We start from the raw sequence: 13217 nt of genomic DNA, 5'->3' as shown, positions 1-13217 counted from the left end.
TTACTTGGGAGCAGTTCCGGGACATGTTTCGCGCCCGTTACATTCTGTGGGTCGAGCGGGAACGTTTGGCACATGAATTTTTGAGTCTGAGACAGGATGGAGAGACGATGACGGAGATCACCCGCATGTTCACTGAGAGGGCGATGTTCTGCCCTGAGTTCGCGTCTGAGCAGGCTCAAATGACACGTTATCTGAGCATGCTCAAGACTGATATTCGACAGTTTGTTGCCACATAACGATGTGATACTCTATTGGAGTTACAGGAGGCCGCTAGGCGGCGTGAGTTGGAGATCGAGCTGCAGTTGAGGGAGCAGCGGCCGGCCCTAGTGCAGTCGCAGCCGGCGCCGAAGCGGTCTAAGACCGCAGATTCTAGGACCGGGGGTCAGCAGGGCCGCACTTGTGGAAAGTGTGGCAAGGGTCATATTGGAGCTTGTCGATCTAGTAGCGCGTGCCACAGGTGTGGCAAGGAGGGGCATTTTGCTAGGGACTGCCATCAGTCTGCCCCTGTGTTAGGTGCATTTCATGTACCCATTTTGTAGCTTTATTTCATAAAAGTACATTGCATATAGGCTTAAACTCATGCATTTTGCATGTTTTTCGGGATTTTTCATGAGGCAATTTCATTCACATACTTTTGTGATATTTTAGGGACTTTTGGAGGTAGGATCTTCTTGGAGGAGGTAAATAAGAGTTGCGGACAAAATTTCGGGACTTGCGGAGCACCGAGGAGCAAGATATCAAAGAAATGAAGATTTTGGCTTTATAGAGATTTACACGGCCGTGTAAATGCAAGCCTTGCGTTTACACGGGCCGTGTAAACGTAGATTTCTGCGCAGTATATTTTTGCGTTTACGCGGGCCGTGTAAATGACAGTGTTCATTTATGCGGGCCGTGTAAACGTAAACGTGGGTTTTAAAGCAGTTTTTCATCTTTCTTAAAGGGGGGAACCGACTTTTCACTTTGGGGGGTCGACTTTTGGAGCAGAGAAAGTGATTTTCTTGAGGATTTTGAAGTTGATTAATACTTGGGAACATTTGATTTCATTTTGTAAGAACTTTAATTTCATTTTCTAGATTTGTGATCTTGTTCTAGTCATGAGTGGCTAGAACCCTAGATTCTCCAACTTTATGTCTTGACTTCTAGTTGTGATTTCAATCATATGACTTGATGTTTTCTTTCAATTTTCTATCTAGTGAATTTGATTTTGTTTCAATCGAATGTTTGATTCTAATTGTGATTCTTATTGGCCATTTGAATTAGGGTTAGATCATTCAAGTTATCTAATTGCAAAATCTGTAATTGTTTTGTAAATTGGACTAGGTAACAAGCACTAAACTGATTTCTATTGAATGAATTTAGTGTAAATCTTATTCACACATTCTTATGCTCCCGAGCTTATGAGGAGTATTGAGTGTTGTTAGGAACATTCACATAAAGTTTAATGCAAATTTTCAACCTAATTCTAAGAGCTTGTTTAGATTAGATTGGTAAGGTTAGGATTAATCAAAGAGCTTATTTTGGTTAATCAATGTGGTGAATGGGAGGTGCTAGATCTTGTTAGCATTTCCATGTACCAATTTAGATAGAATTGAACAAATATCATTTCATCCTTGGAATCACATTGCTAATTTGTCTTGCATAGAGTTGGAGTTCTCACAAATCCTGAATTTGTTTCATTTAATTGATCATTTACTTATTGCTTTATTCTTTTGTTTCAATCATTGCATACCAACCCCCCATTTATGTGACCATTATTGTACCTTTCACAAAAAGGTATAAGCACTTGTCCCGTGTCTCTGTGGATCGACCCTGCTTACCTTGTATTACATTTTTAGTGCAAAGTAACAGTGTTTTGGAGTCATTTTGTACCCCTTGATTTGTTGGGTTTGACACGCCTTAACACCCTGCCTCGGATATGAGGATATGTTATCATTGTCATCAGGTTGGTCACGTGAAGACCAACTGTCCACAGCTGGCGGCCAAGCCGGCGCAGGCTCCAGCGCCAGCTACACTGAGGATTACCGATGGGAGACAGGGTAGGGCAGAGCCCCCGAAGGCTCAGGGGCGCGCCTTTCAGCTTACGGCCGAGGAGGCCAAGGAAGCACCGGACGTGGTTGCTGGTATGTTTCTGTCCTTTATCTCATTTACTATATCTGTTGTATGCTTATCTGTTGTACCTGTGATTAGGTACGTTTTTAGTGAACTCTTTGCCTGCTTTGGTCTTATTCGACTCGGGGGCGAGTCGGTCCTTCGTATCTCAGTCATTTAGTAGGGAGTTCAGTGTGCCAGTAGGCGAGTTAGAGTGTCCGTTGCGAGTGTCTATCACCAACGAACACGGGGTTTCTGCTTCTTCGGTTTATCGAGGGTGTGATTTGGAGATTTTCGGGGTGTCCTTTCCGATAGATTTGATTCCGATCCCCATGGGGGAGGTGTGCGTGATTGTAGGCATGGATTGGCTCAGTCGGTTCGGTGCTATGATTGATTGCAAGGGCCAGCGAGTGGTAGTTCGAACCCCAAGTGGGGGAGAACTGACTGTATATGGTGAGGGCACCAGAGTGGGATCATGGTTTTGTTCAGCTGCCAGGGCTCGACAGTACATTCAGCACGGGTGTGCGGGTTATCTAGCGTATGTGGTAGATACACGGGTCAGGGATCAAATTTCGGTTTCTGATGTACCGGTAGTCAGGGAGTTTGCAGATGTGTTTCTGGAGGAGTTTCCAGGGATACCTCCGGAGAGTCAGGTCGAGTTCAGGATCGACCTGGTGCCAGGTGCGGCCCCCACCGCTAAGGCGCCGTACCGAGTGGCACCGCTAGAGATTCAGGAGCTGTCGTCACAGCTACAGGAACTGCTAGGCAAGCAGTTCATCCGTCCGAGCAGTTCTCCATGGGGAGCACCGATTCTTTTCGTCCGGAAGAAGGGCAGTTCACACCGAATGTGCATTGACTACCAGGAGTTGAATAAGTTAACGGTGAAGAACCGTTACCCACTCCCGAGGATAGACGATCTCTTCGATCAGTTTCAGGGTGCATCTTGGTTTTCCAAGATAGACTTGAGGTCTGGGTATCATCAAGTCAGGGTCAGAGAGGAGGACGTGGAGAAGACCGCGTTCCAGACTCGTTATGGACATTACGAGTTCGTGGTGATGCCGTTTGGGCTCACCAGCACGCCAGCAGTGTTCATGGACCTGATGAATCGGGTTTGTAGACCGATGCTCGATCGCTCGGTCATAGTGTTTATAGATGATATCTTGGTGTATTCCAAGACTCGTGAGCAGCATGAGGAGCATTTGCGGGAGTTGTTGGGAGTTCTGAGACGAGAACGGCTGTACGCTAAGTTCTCGAAGTGTGAGTTTTGGCTACGAGAGGTCCAATTCCTCGGACATCTCGTTAACCAAGAGGGGATTTTGGTCGATCCGGCCAAAATCGAGGTGGTTATGCAGTGGGAGGTTCCGAAATCTCCCTCAGAGATCAGGAGTTTTTTGGGATTGGCAGGGTACAACCAGAGATTCATACAGAACTTCTCCAAGATTGCGGTACCCCTCACTCGTCTGACGAGGAAGGGGGTGGATTTCTGGTGGGGTCCTGAGCAGCAGAGAGCGTTTGAGACCCTCCGACAACGGTTGTGCGAGGCCCCAGTCTTGACACTCCCGGAGGGAGTTGAGGATTTTGTGGTGTTCTGTGATGCATCTATCACAGGGTTAGGGGTGGTCCTCATGCAGAAAGGACGAGTGATAGCTTATACGTCGCGGAAATTGAAGCCGCATGAGACAAGATACCCTACGCATGAGTTGGAGTTGGGGGCGGTGGTATTCGCCCTCAAGATATGGAGACATTACCTTTATGGGGTCCGTTGTACCATTTACACGGATCACAAGAGCTTGAGACATATCATGGATCAGCCGAACCTGAACATGAGGCAATGCAGGTGGCTGGATGTAGTCAAGGACTACGATTCCGAGATCCTTTACCACCCTGGTAAAGCGAACGTGGTTGCGGATGCTTTGAGCCGCAAGTCAGCTGGGTCCTCCACCCCAGCGGTATGTATGAGGTTAGCAGTGGACTCCCCGCTTGTGAGTCTGATTAGAGATGCCCAGGTTGAGGGCATGCGACCGGAGAATTGGAAGCTGGAGAGGATCAAGGGTGAGAATACACGGTTTGTTCATAGCCTCTATCCATTGAGTGCCATTACTAGCTTGATCATAACTAGTGGGTTCAGATATTTTTGAGATTGAGGTTAAAAAAACTCTTATGATTTTGAGTGAGAAAGGTTGAATGAATATAAGGAAAAGTGGGAGGGTAATGAGGAGAAGTAAATTTCTTTCCAGCTGAATCATTATAGTGCATAACATAATCTTTATGCAAAGAAGGATTTTTCCTTTCTCTTGTACTAGCTCTAGTTTCTTGGACTTGATGATCATCTTCTTCATTATGATTGTCTTGATTTGGATCATAAAACTCTTCATTTTCGTTAATGAGATCAACATTATCAGAATTGTAATCTTGTGAAGGCAAAAATTCTTCATCGTGAATTTCAAATAAGTCTTCTTCAGGTATAACTTTTGGAATAACAATTCTATCCTTAACATTTCCTTCAATTTCTCCTTTGTATGGAAATATTGACTCATAAAAGATAACATCTCTGGACATGAATACTTTTCTTTCTTTGATATCATACAACTTGTATGCTTTTTGTCCCACATTATACCCTAGAAAACAACACATTATTGCTCTTGAATCAAATTTTGTCTTGTGTGGTATAGTATTTGTAGCAAAGCATAAGCAACCAAATACTTTCAAATTGTCATATGAAGGAGACTTTCCATAAAGTTTAAAAAAAGGTGTTTCCCAATTAAGGATAGGAGTAGGAAGAAGATTGATGATGTGTGTGGCCATTAAAATGGCATGTCCCCAAAAACAAATGGGTAAATTCGATTGACTCATAAGAGCACGAGCAACTTGTAAAAGGTGTTCATGTTTTCTTTCAACCCTTCTATTTTGTTGGGGTGAATAAGAAACAGTTTTCTAGTGAACAATGCCCAAAGAAGAAAACAGTTTGTAACATCCCAACCGCCAGGTATTATTAATATTTTTCCTTTTAGACTTCACGTTGAAGGTCTACTCGACGAGTTGGCGCTATGACTCGTCGAGTAGCAGCGGGTTGGTCCGCGTGTTTAAGTGACCTACTCGCCGAGTCCAATAGGGGACTCGACGAGTAGGAGCTGGCAGATGAAACCCTAAATTTCGGGGGTTTGCACCCTATTTAAGGATCACTTATCCCCCCTCAGCCTCTCTTACTGCTCCCCTCGAATTCAGAAACCCTAATTCGTGTTGTTCTCTATATTGGTGTGCTTCTTAGCTTGGAAGGGGGATTTGGTGAGGAAAGGTTTGAAGACCAAGAAGTTTTGAACAAGGAACAGCTGGGGATCTGAAGTCTACCTCAGTTTATCATCCATTTGGAGGTATCAAGTCATCACCTTGAGCTTCTTCTAGTTAAACCCCCTTTCTATATTGAGTTTTGGGACCATTTTGGGCATTTGGTGTTGCATTTCGAGTGATGAACCAAGATCTGAAGTTGCAACTTCTGATCTAGGCTCATCTTGGCCCTTATCATCATAAAGTCTCAGTCTTTAGCATGTTGGTGAAGCCCTTTTGCCTAGAACCCCTTCTTTAGCTTGTTTTAGGTCATTATCACCATGCATGCACGTAAAGTTTGCAACTTTACGTGATAAACATGCCTTGGGAAGCTGGATCTACAATTTGGAGCCTCAGCATGGCTTAAAAAGCATCTGTATGGATGAAGGATTGAAGGGACTCGGCGAGTCGCAAGGTCGACTCGGCGAGTCATATGAAGATGGGCATGAACTCGACGAGTTGATGAACAACTCGGCGAGTCCGTTGAAGATTGCCTTGAACTCGGCGAGTCGTTCGAAGACTCGGCGAGTCGGCTAGGGTTCCTCCCAATTCTTGGACACGTATGAAGTCGGCGAGTTAAAGGCGAACTCGACAAGCCAATCAAGGATTTCACGACTTCTCGAGTTCAGGAAGGACTCGACGAGTCGGTGAACTGCACTCGACGAGTCGAGTCAACATGGACTGTTGACTTTGACTGTGGACTTTGACCTTTAACAAGAGTTGACCAGTTGACTTCTGAGGGTATTCTGGTAATTTGGAGATTTATGAAAAAGGGTTTTATGGTAACTATAGGTGGTGGAGTTCGTGTTGGTGATCCGGGAGTTGAGCTTTCTAGTTTCAGACGTCAGTTGCAAGGTGAGTTATCCTCACTATATCAACAGGGTCTAAGGCACCAAGGCCGACCCTTATGGATTTGTATTTGGATTATTACATAATATGTGCATTGTTTCGCATCTTGTTAGTTAGGATGGTGATATGCTTATGTTTAGTGATCGGGTTCGGTCGATATCCTAGTTACAGGATTATGCTATGATATGAACTGGGTAGGTCGGTGTCCTGGTTTAGGACATTGCTATGCTATGTGATCTGTTAGATCGGTTTGTCTGTTATTATGATAGCCTATGAATGTATATGCACATGTTGTTTGATTTGGGTGTTGGGTTGAGGCGGTCCTGCTTTGTGCTGAAGGCCAACATACCCAGGGCGGTCCGGATAGACTACAAAACCCAAGAGGGTATGATAGTCAGACCGAAGGCCCGACGAGCATTCCGAATTGGCTGAAGGCCCCGCGAGGCGGTCCAGACGTGCCGAAGGCTCGGAGAGCGGTCCAGATAGACTGAAGGCCTGCGAGGCGGTCCAGTCAGGCTGAAGGCTCATTATGCTTGCTGTTTGGTTATATGTTTATATGGCATGGTTATGTGGTTGGTATTTTGGGGGATAGCTCACTAAGCTTTCAGGCTTACAGTTTCAGTTGTTGTTTCAGGTACCTCTGGTGATCGCGGGAAGGCGAAGGCATGATCGTACCGCTCCTCTCGCTGTTATGACTTTTATGATTTGATACTGGGATACTCTGATAACTGTATTTTGAAAACAAACTATGTTATGACTTAATGGATTAAAATGTTTTTAAAAGTTTAAATTGGCTTGAATTTTTGGGTGCCACACAGTTTTTGACAATTTAAATTGACAAATTATGTGCCATTATCAGTTCTAATGACTTTGACAGATTTTTGAAACTGAGTAGAAACATAAGTCAGAAAGTTTGACAAAGTTTGATAAACTTGGGTTTTATCACTTAAAAGAAAAGTCCATGTGGACCTTGAAAAATCTTCAAGAATTGTCAAGAAATAAGATGATCTTGTAATAGTTTTTGATCTATATGGCCACCACAAATTAGCATGAATAAGATCAAATATATTTGAAGTAGAAGAATTGCTATTTGGAAATGACAGCCTTTTTTGTTTAGCTTCATGACATGGAATACATGGCAAATTGTCAACTCTATGACGAACAAATCTTAGATGAAGTAAAGTAGATTCACAACAGTGCCCTAATCTATTATGCCATATAGAAAAAGAATCCTTATTACATGTCTGAACAACATTACACAAATGTGTTGGTTTACTAGGATTACAAGAATAACGATGTGAAACAGATGAAGTAGAAAAAAGACTCTGATTATCAAGAACGTAAAGATTTCCAATGATTCTTCCATAAGCAAGGAGTTTCTCAGTTTCAAGGTCCTGCAAAACACAATGTGTTGAGTAGAATTTGAAGACAATTTTTGCGGATTCAGCAAGGCTCTTAACAGAAAGAAGATTACATGTGAATTCAGGAACATGTAATACATTGTTAAGAATTATTCTAGAGTTCAAAACTATAGAACCAGTATGAGTTACTGCTTTTATGGAGCTATCCGGTAAAAATATAGGGGTATATTTGGAAACAGGAGAAAGATTATCTATAGAAGAAATGTTTGAACACATATGAGCTGTAGCTCTAGTGTCAATAATCCAAGTGTTTTTTTGTTGAAATTATCACTTCTCAAGGAATTTAGAAGTGAAATGTTTATACCTGCGAAATCACCAAAATGAGTCATGTTTGCAGAATAGCCATCAATCTTCTGATTTGACTTCATGAATTGAGTGAATTGTTGAAGTAGATCTTCCATGGATTTCTCATTTGTGTTCCTTTCTTCTGAATTATCATGAAAAGGACTTTCACTTTGGTATATATTCGCCATATGTGCAGAATTCATAGTTGACTTCTTTTTCTCCTTAAGTTCCTTGTACCAATCTGGATATCCATGAATCTTGAAACAAGTATCCTTCGAATGACCAGTAATTTTACAATGATCACAGTAATGATCATTGTTGTTCTTTCCTTTTGAATCATTTCTTGATTTAGACTGGAATGATTTCTTGGTGTTTGTATTGTTATTCAACGATCTTGCTATCATAGCAGGCATATCAGATGAATTTGTAAAATTCATTTGAATCTCTCTCTGTTTTTCAACACTTAACGCCATGGAATATGTTTTGTAAACAGTAGGTAAAGGATCTAAAACAAGGATTTGATTACGTAAACCATCATACGAATCATTTAGACCCATAAGGAATAGCATTAATCTAGCAGATGAATTGAAATCTGAGATTGCCTTTGCTGATCCACATGTACACGAAGGTAATTGGATAATAGAACTTAACTGATCCCAGAGTTGCTTTAGATTTGTGTAATATTTGGAAAGAGACGAATCACATTGATTAATCGATGCAATTTGTCTCTGAAGTTGATATATGAGAGGCCCGTTGCTTTCACCAAAGTGTTCTTCAAGTTCTAACCACAATTCTCTTGCGGTATTTGCAAAGATGAATGCTCCAACAATTTCTTTTGAAATTACATTAAGAAGCCACGATCTGAACATACAATCGTTGCTTATCCACTCATCAAGTTCAGATCCTACCGATTCAGGTTTCTTCAGTGTGCCATCAATGAATCCTGTCTTTTTCTTCGCTCCAAGTGCTAATTGAATTAAGAATTTCCACTGCATATAATTCTCATTTCCATTCAGCAAATTCGATACCAAGAACATATCATCATTTCCTTTCACATTAGAAGAAGAATTATTTGTAAAATTGAATGAAGAAGTAGTGTTTTGATCCATAGTTGGAATTGTATTCATGAATTTGGAAAAAATATAGGATCGAACAATCAACCCAAATGCTCTGATACCATTCTAAGATAGTTAGAGAGAGAAAGTAGAAAGAGAAAGTTTTGATTTCATTTTCTGTTGTGAACTAACTGTATACAAAGGAATCATACTTATAGCTATATTATCAACTAACTATTTACAAGCTATTATGTATACGTGTTATAGATTTTACAATGAAGATGAAATGTGCCATGACAAATTACTTTTTAGTCTTTCATTCTTTACGAATATGGGAAAAAAAGTTGTTGCAACCTCACACTTAAAAGCATGGATAAATTACCTAAATTTACACCCAAAGAGAGTTTCAAGTACCCATTAGGCAACCAAAGGTTTACCACATTAAGGTCCCACTAAGAGAAAGTTTTGCAAAGTGGTTATAATCAAGATTGTCAAGATCAGGATCTTATGTAGGATCATTTTCAAGTTTGTAAAATCGGAATCCTAAGATCAGGATTCTAAGATCTCACAAAAAATGATATAAAAAGAAATTGATCATATATAAATCTTTTACCATATTTAATGGTTAAAGGCCCACCTCTATTGTTGAGTTTGAACTCTTGAAGGAAAAAATTAATAACAACCTGAAGCTAAATCTTCAATTCTACAATCGATAAAAGTAAAACGTAAAAGGAAAAAAAAGATTTCTAGGGTTTTTGGTCATTTACGGCTCACAGAACAGTACAAGAATGGGACTGAATGGGACTATTCTCGATTGAGCTTTAGGTGAAGAGACCAGGTCAACCAATAAATGAGTAACAATAATAAAAACTTGATTAAAATTTAACAATTATCATGGAGTGGTAAGATTAGATCTGATCCCGATCCTACGATCTTGTCTACGATCTTACGTACAAAATGATCTTATTGCGATCCGACAAGGTTTTCATAGGTAGAATCGTACAATCGTAAGATCCTACGATCAAGATCCTCTTCCTCACAACCTTGGTTATAATACGAACTTTGTTGTATAGATCTAAATATTGTCTGATTAAAAAACACGAGAGTAAAATAGAGGTCGCAAAAAATGAGGATGTAATGGTGGATGTGTGTTAGAATATTTTTGGACAAAATTACAAATATGCCAATCAAAAATTCTTTGTGAGCGACATTGATCATCGAGAAATTAAGTATTGCGTTAGGTCAGACATCTCCATAGGAGACAATCGATGGTTGCGGGTTTGGGGGTATAGTTATGTTGATGGTGCATGGAAGAGAAGATAGTAGAGAATAAAGTAGGAAGATAACATGAATCAAATTTGAAGAAATTGACTCTTACCCAAGACATAACCTTAGTTAGGAAGGGTGCATATGTTTAAAATTGAAGTGAAGTAGTATATGAGTAGTCTAGGTACTTGTTTCGTTTCCTCTGTTTCATGTTTGCCATATTTTTTTTATCACCTCACTATCATCATATATGTACTTTCAACTTGTATTCCTAGTATATGCTTCACTATTTGTTTATAGCGTGAGTTTTTACCTACTTATTCTTAACCCATTTTACTTTAAACTTTCTTGCTCGTATCAACTATTTTCATTTCTTTAGTCACCTAACACTATATATATTAATTTATTGTTGACTAGCGTTTCATAGGAGATCATCCCGTGTGAACTTGTGTTTTTCCTTACAACATACGTTCTCTATCCTTGAGTAGAGGTTGCCTACATCTTTTATATATGTGTTTTCCAGTTATAAATTAGTATATTGCTCGATTTTTGCACATGTATTTATAAAGTGATCAACATGTCTCAATATATAGCTTGAAGTTCCAAGTATGCTTCTAATAACAAGTTAAAACTTATAGCTTGAAGTTCCAAGTATTATGATGATAACAAGCTTTTGATGAGAATCATATGCTTCTATATAAGGATAGATATTTTGACGACTACAAATTTATTTTGATAATATTATCTACTACATCGATTTTTGCACAGTACCCACGGGAGTTTAGTGATTCTTCTGTTTGGGGCATCTTCATTTGATGTTGTTTCTTATTTTATCAAGGATTGTCAGTGGGTCTATATTCTCAATTTTCAGAGGGCGTTACAATTAACAATTAGTATAAAAGTATTAGCTTAAGAGAATTATATATTGATCATAGTACCTTAGACTTGGATTGTGATAATGCTTAACAGCTTAAGATGAAGTTAAGAGGTTGCAGGGTTAGGTGATGATCCTAAAGAGAGCAAGGGTTGAAAAAGTTGAAACATTGTTAAACAAACAAACTTACTTTTAACCTTAATTTCTTGATGAGAAGAAAGAAGAATAACGAAACCTGTCATATAAGGTACAAGGACCAAAAGCTAACAACATTACCATACATGATTGATCTACTTAGAAACACATACATCTCTAAAGAGTAGTAAAAAATCAATAAATCAAAAGAATAGTAATACACGATTATAGGCATTCCTCAATAGCTACATGATACAAATGAAGAAGTAATGCTAATGCATAGCAGTTGTTGCATCTATATATAACCTTCAAAGCCCAGCTGACACCAATCCATGTAGTGTGACAATACCTATCAACTTGTTGTCTTCATCGATTACAGGCAAGAACTGAACAGGGGATGGAGGAGCCTCCATCTTCTTCATTGCTTCAACAGCCATTCTTTCTGCACTTATGGTTCTTGGGTTCCTATAATCACAACACATTTCTAATCTTTATCAAAAAAAGATTCAATTTTTAAGTTCTAAACACATAGATTTCATCCTCTTTTTCACAAAATAAAATATATTTATGATCAATGTTACCTGTTGCACATTTCACCAACAGTAAGTTTAAAGATCCCCTCTTTGCTAGCTTTGAGTGTACGCCTAAGATCACCATCAGTGAATGTCCCCATGAGGTGATAATCATCATCAATCACCAGAAGACAACCACATCCTTTACTAGTTAGCTCCACCAATTGATCCATTATCAGGTCTCCTTCACGACATACTGGAAGTTCATCTTGCTTCTTCATAACATCCCTCACCTGCAACATGCAATCAAATCAATAGATCGATACATACATTAATCAATGATCGAATGAAATTGAGAGAAAGGAACCCCGATTCTGAATTCTAACCTTAAAGATCAAACTCTTTCCGATCCGGCCAGCAGGATGATTCGCCGCATATCCTTCTTTTGTTAAATTCTTCGCATCCATCATTGCAATCGCTACTGTGCACCCAAAGACCATTTGAATCGCCGTCGATGTCGTCGGAGCCAAATCAAATGGGCATAATTCCCTTTCCAAAGGTAAATGCACATTCAAATCAGACATCCCCATCAACGCATTCCCCTCCACCGACGTCACCGATATCAAAAACGCCCCTTTTGCCCTTGCGCATGGAACCAACCTGATCAATTCTTCCGTATTCCCACTTTTGCTAAACATAACCAATACATCGTTACTGGTTAAAATTCCGATGTCTCCATGGAGAGCGTCGACGGGGGATAAGAATTGGGATTTTATGCCAAGAGACACGAGGGTTTGTGAGATGTTTTTGGAGACGAAGCCGGATTTGCCGACACCAGTGATGAAGATCGTACCGGTTGAGTTTAAAAGAGTTTGTGTGAATACATGGGCTTGCGAAAGGTCTAGCTTATCAAAAAAGTTATTGAGGTATTTCTGTTGGGATTTGAAAAGGGTTTTCAGTTTGATCGGATCAATGAGATCGGCTTGTTTCTCTGAAGGATCTGAATATAATTGTGGAAGAGACCCCATTTTGTTTCTAATTTCTTGTTTTACTGATACGATGGGGTCGGCAATTGGTTCGCCGGAAAAGGTTTCCGGCGAGTATGGAAGAGTATGGACAGAGGTATAGTTGCACTCAAAAGCCGTTGCTCGGAGAAAAAAATACGCGGCACAAGATATATACATCAATCATGTGAACGGAGTCTCTGCACCGACACTTCTTTCGAGAATTAATTACAATAGCTACACTCCTTTATCTAAGCCCTTACAGTTTAAGTCCTTTTATTTTCCATATTGTTTCTCTATCCCCAAAACAAAACCTTGTTTACTTTTGTCCAAGATTAGATGATATATCAAGAAATTTTGAAAGAATAAAAATTAAAAATAAATTTATTCCTTCTCCTCGTCCA

At 40.0% G+C, this 13217-nt stretch overlaps 1 protein-coding gene across 1 annotated transcript; it reads right to left on the bottom strand.

Annotated features, from left to right (window-relative positions):
* Positions 1 to 11378: 11378 nt before the first annotated feature.
* Positions 11379 to 12979, bottom strand: SETH3 (Sugar isomerase (SIS) family protein). Its single transcript, XM_079085060.1, has 3 exons — positions 12196 to 12979; positions 11879 to 12102; positions 11379 to 11762 (listed from the first exon to the last, which is right to left on the bottom strand). The coding sequence occupies exons 1-3, from the start codon at positions 12835 to 12837 to the stop codon at positions 11606 to 11608; spliced, it is 1023 nt and encodes a 340-aa protein (XP_078941186.1). The 5' UTR covers positions 12838 to 12979; the 3' UTR covers positions 11379 to 11605.
* Positions 12980 to 13217: the final 238 nt, after the last annotated feature.

This window comes from Lactuca virosa, chromosome 3 (assembly GCF_052849685.1).
Source record: "Lactuca virosa cultivar CGN04683 chromosome 3, Lactuca_virosa_CGN04683_v6, whole genome shotgun sequence".
Lineage (NCBI taxonomy): Eukaryota > Viridiplantae > Streptophyta > Magnoliopsida > Asterales > Asteraceae > Lactuca > Lactuca virosa.
The sequence above is the reverse complement of the archived record's forward strand: the minus strand, read 5'-3'. Positions and strand labels throughout refer to the sequence as shown.

Excerpts from the sequence above, each read along its gene's own strand:
- SETH3 (XM_079085060.1), bottom strand. The coding sequence starts at position 12,837 with ATGGGGTCTCTTCCACAATTATATTCAGATCCTTCAGAGAAACAAGCC. Across the intron at positions 12,103-12,195 it reads GAAAGAGTTTGATCTTTAAG|GTGAGGGATGTTATGAAGAA; the intron begins GTTAGAATTCAG and ends TGCATGTTGCAG. Across the intron at positions 11,763-11,878 it reads GTTGGTGAAATGTGCAACAG|GAACCCAAGAACCATAAGTG; the intron begins GTAACATTGATC and ends TTGTGATTATAG.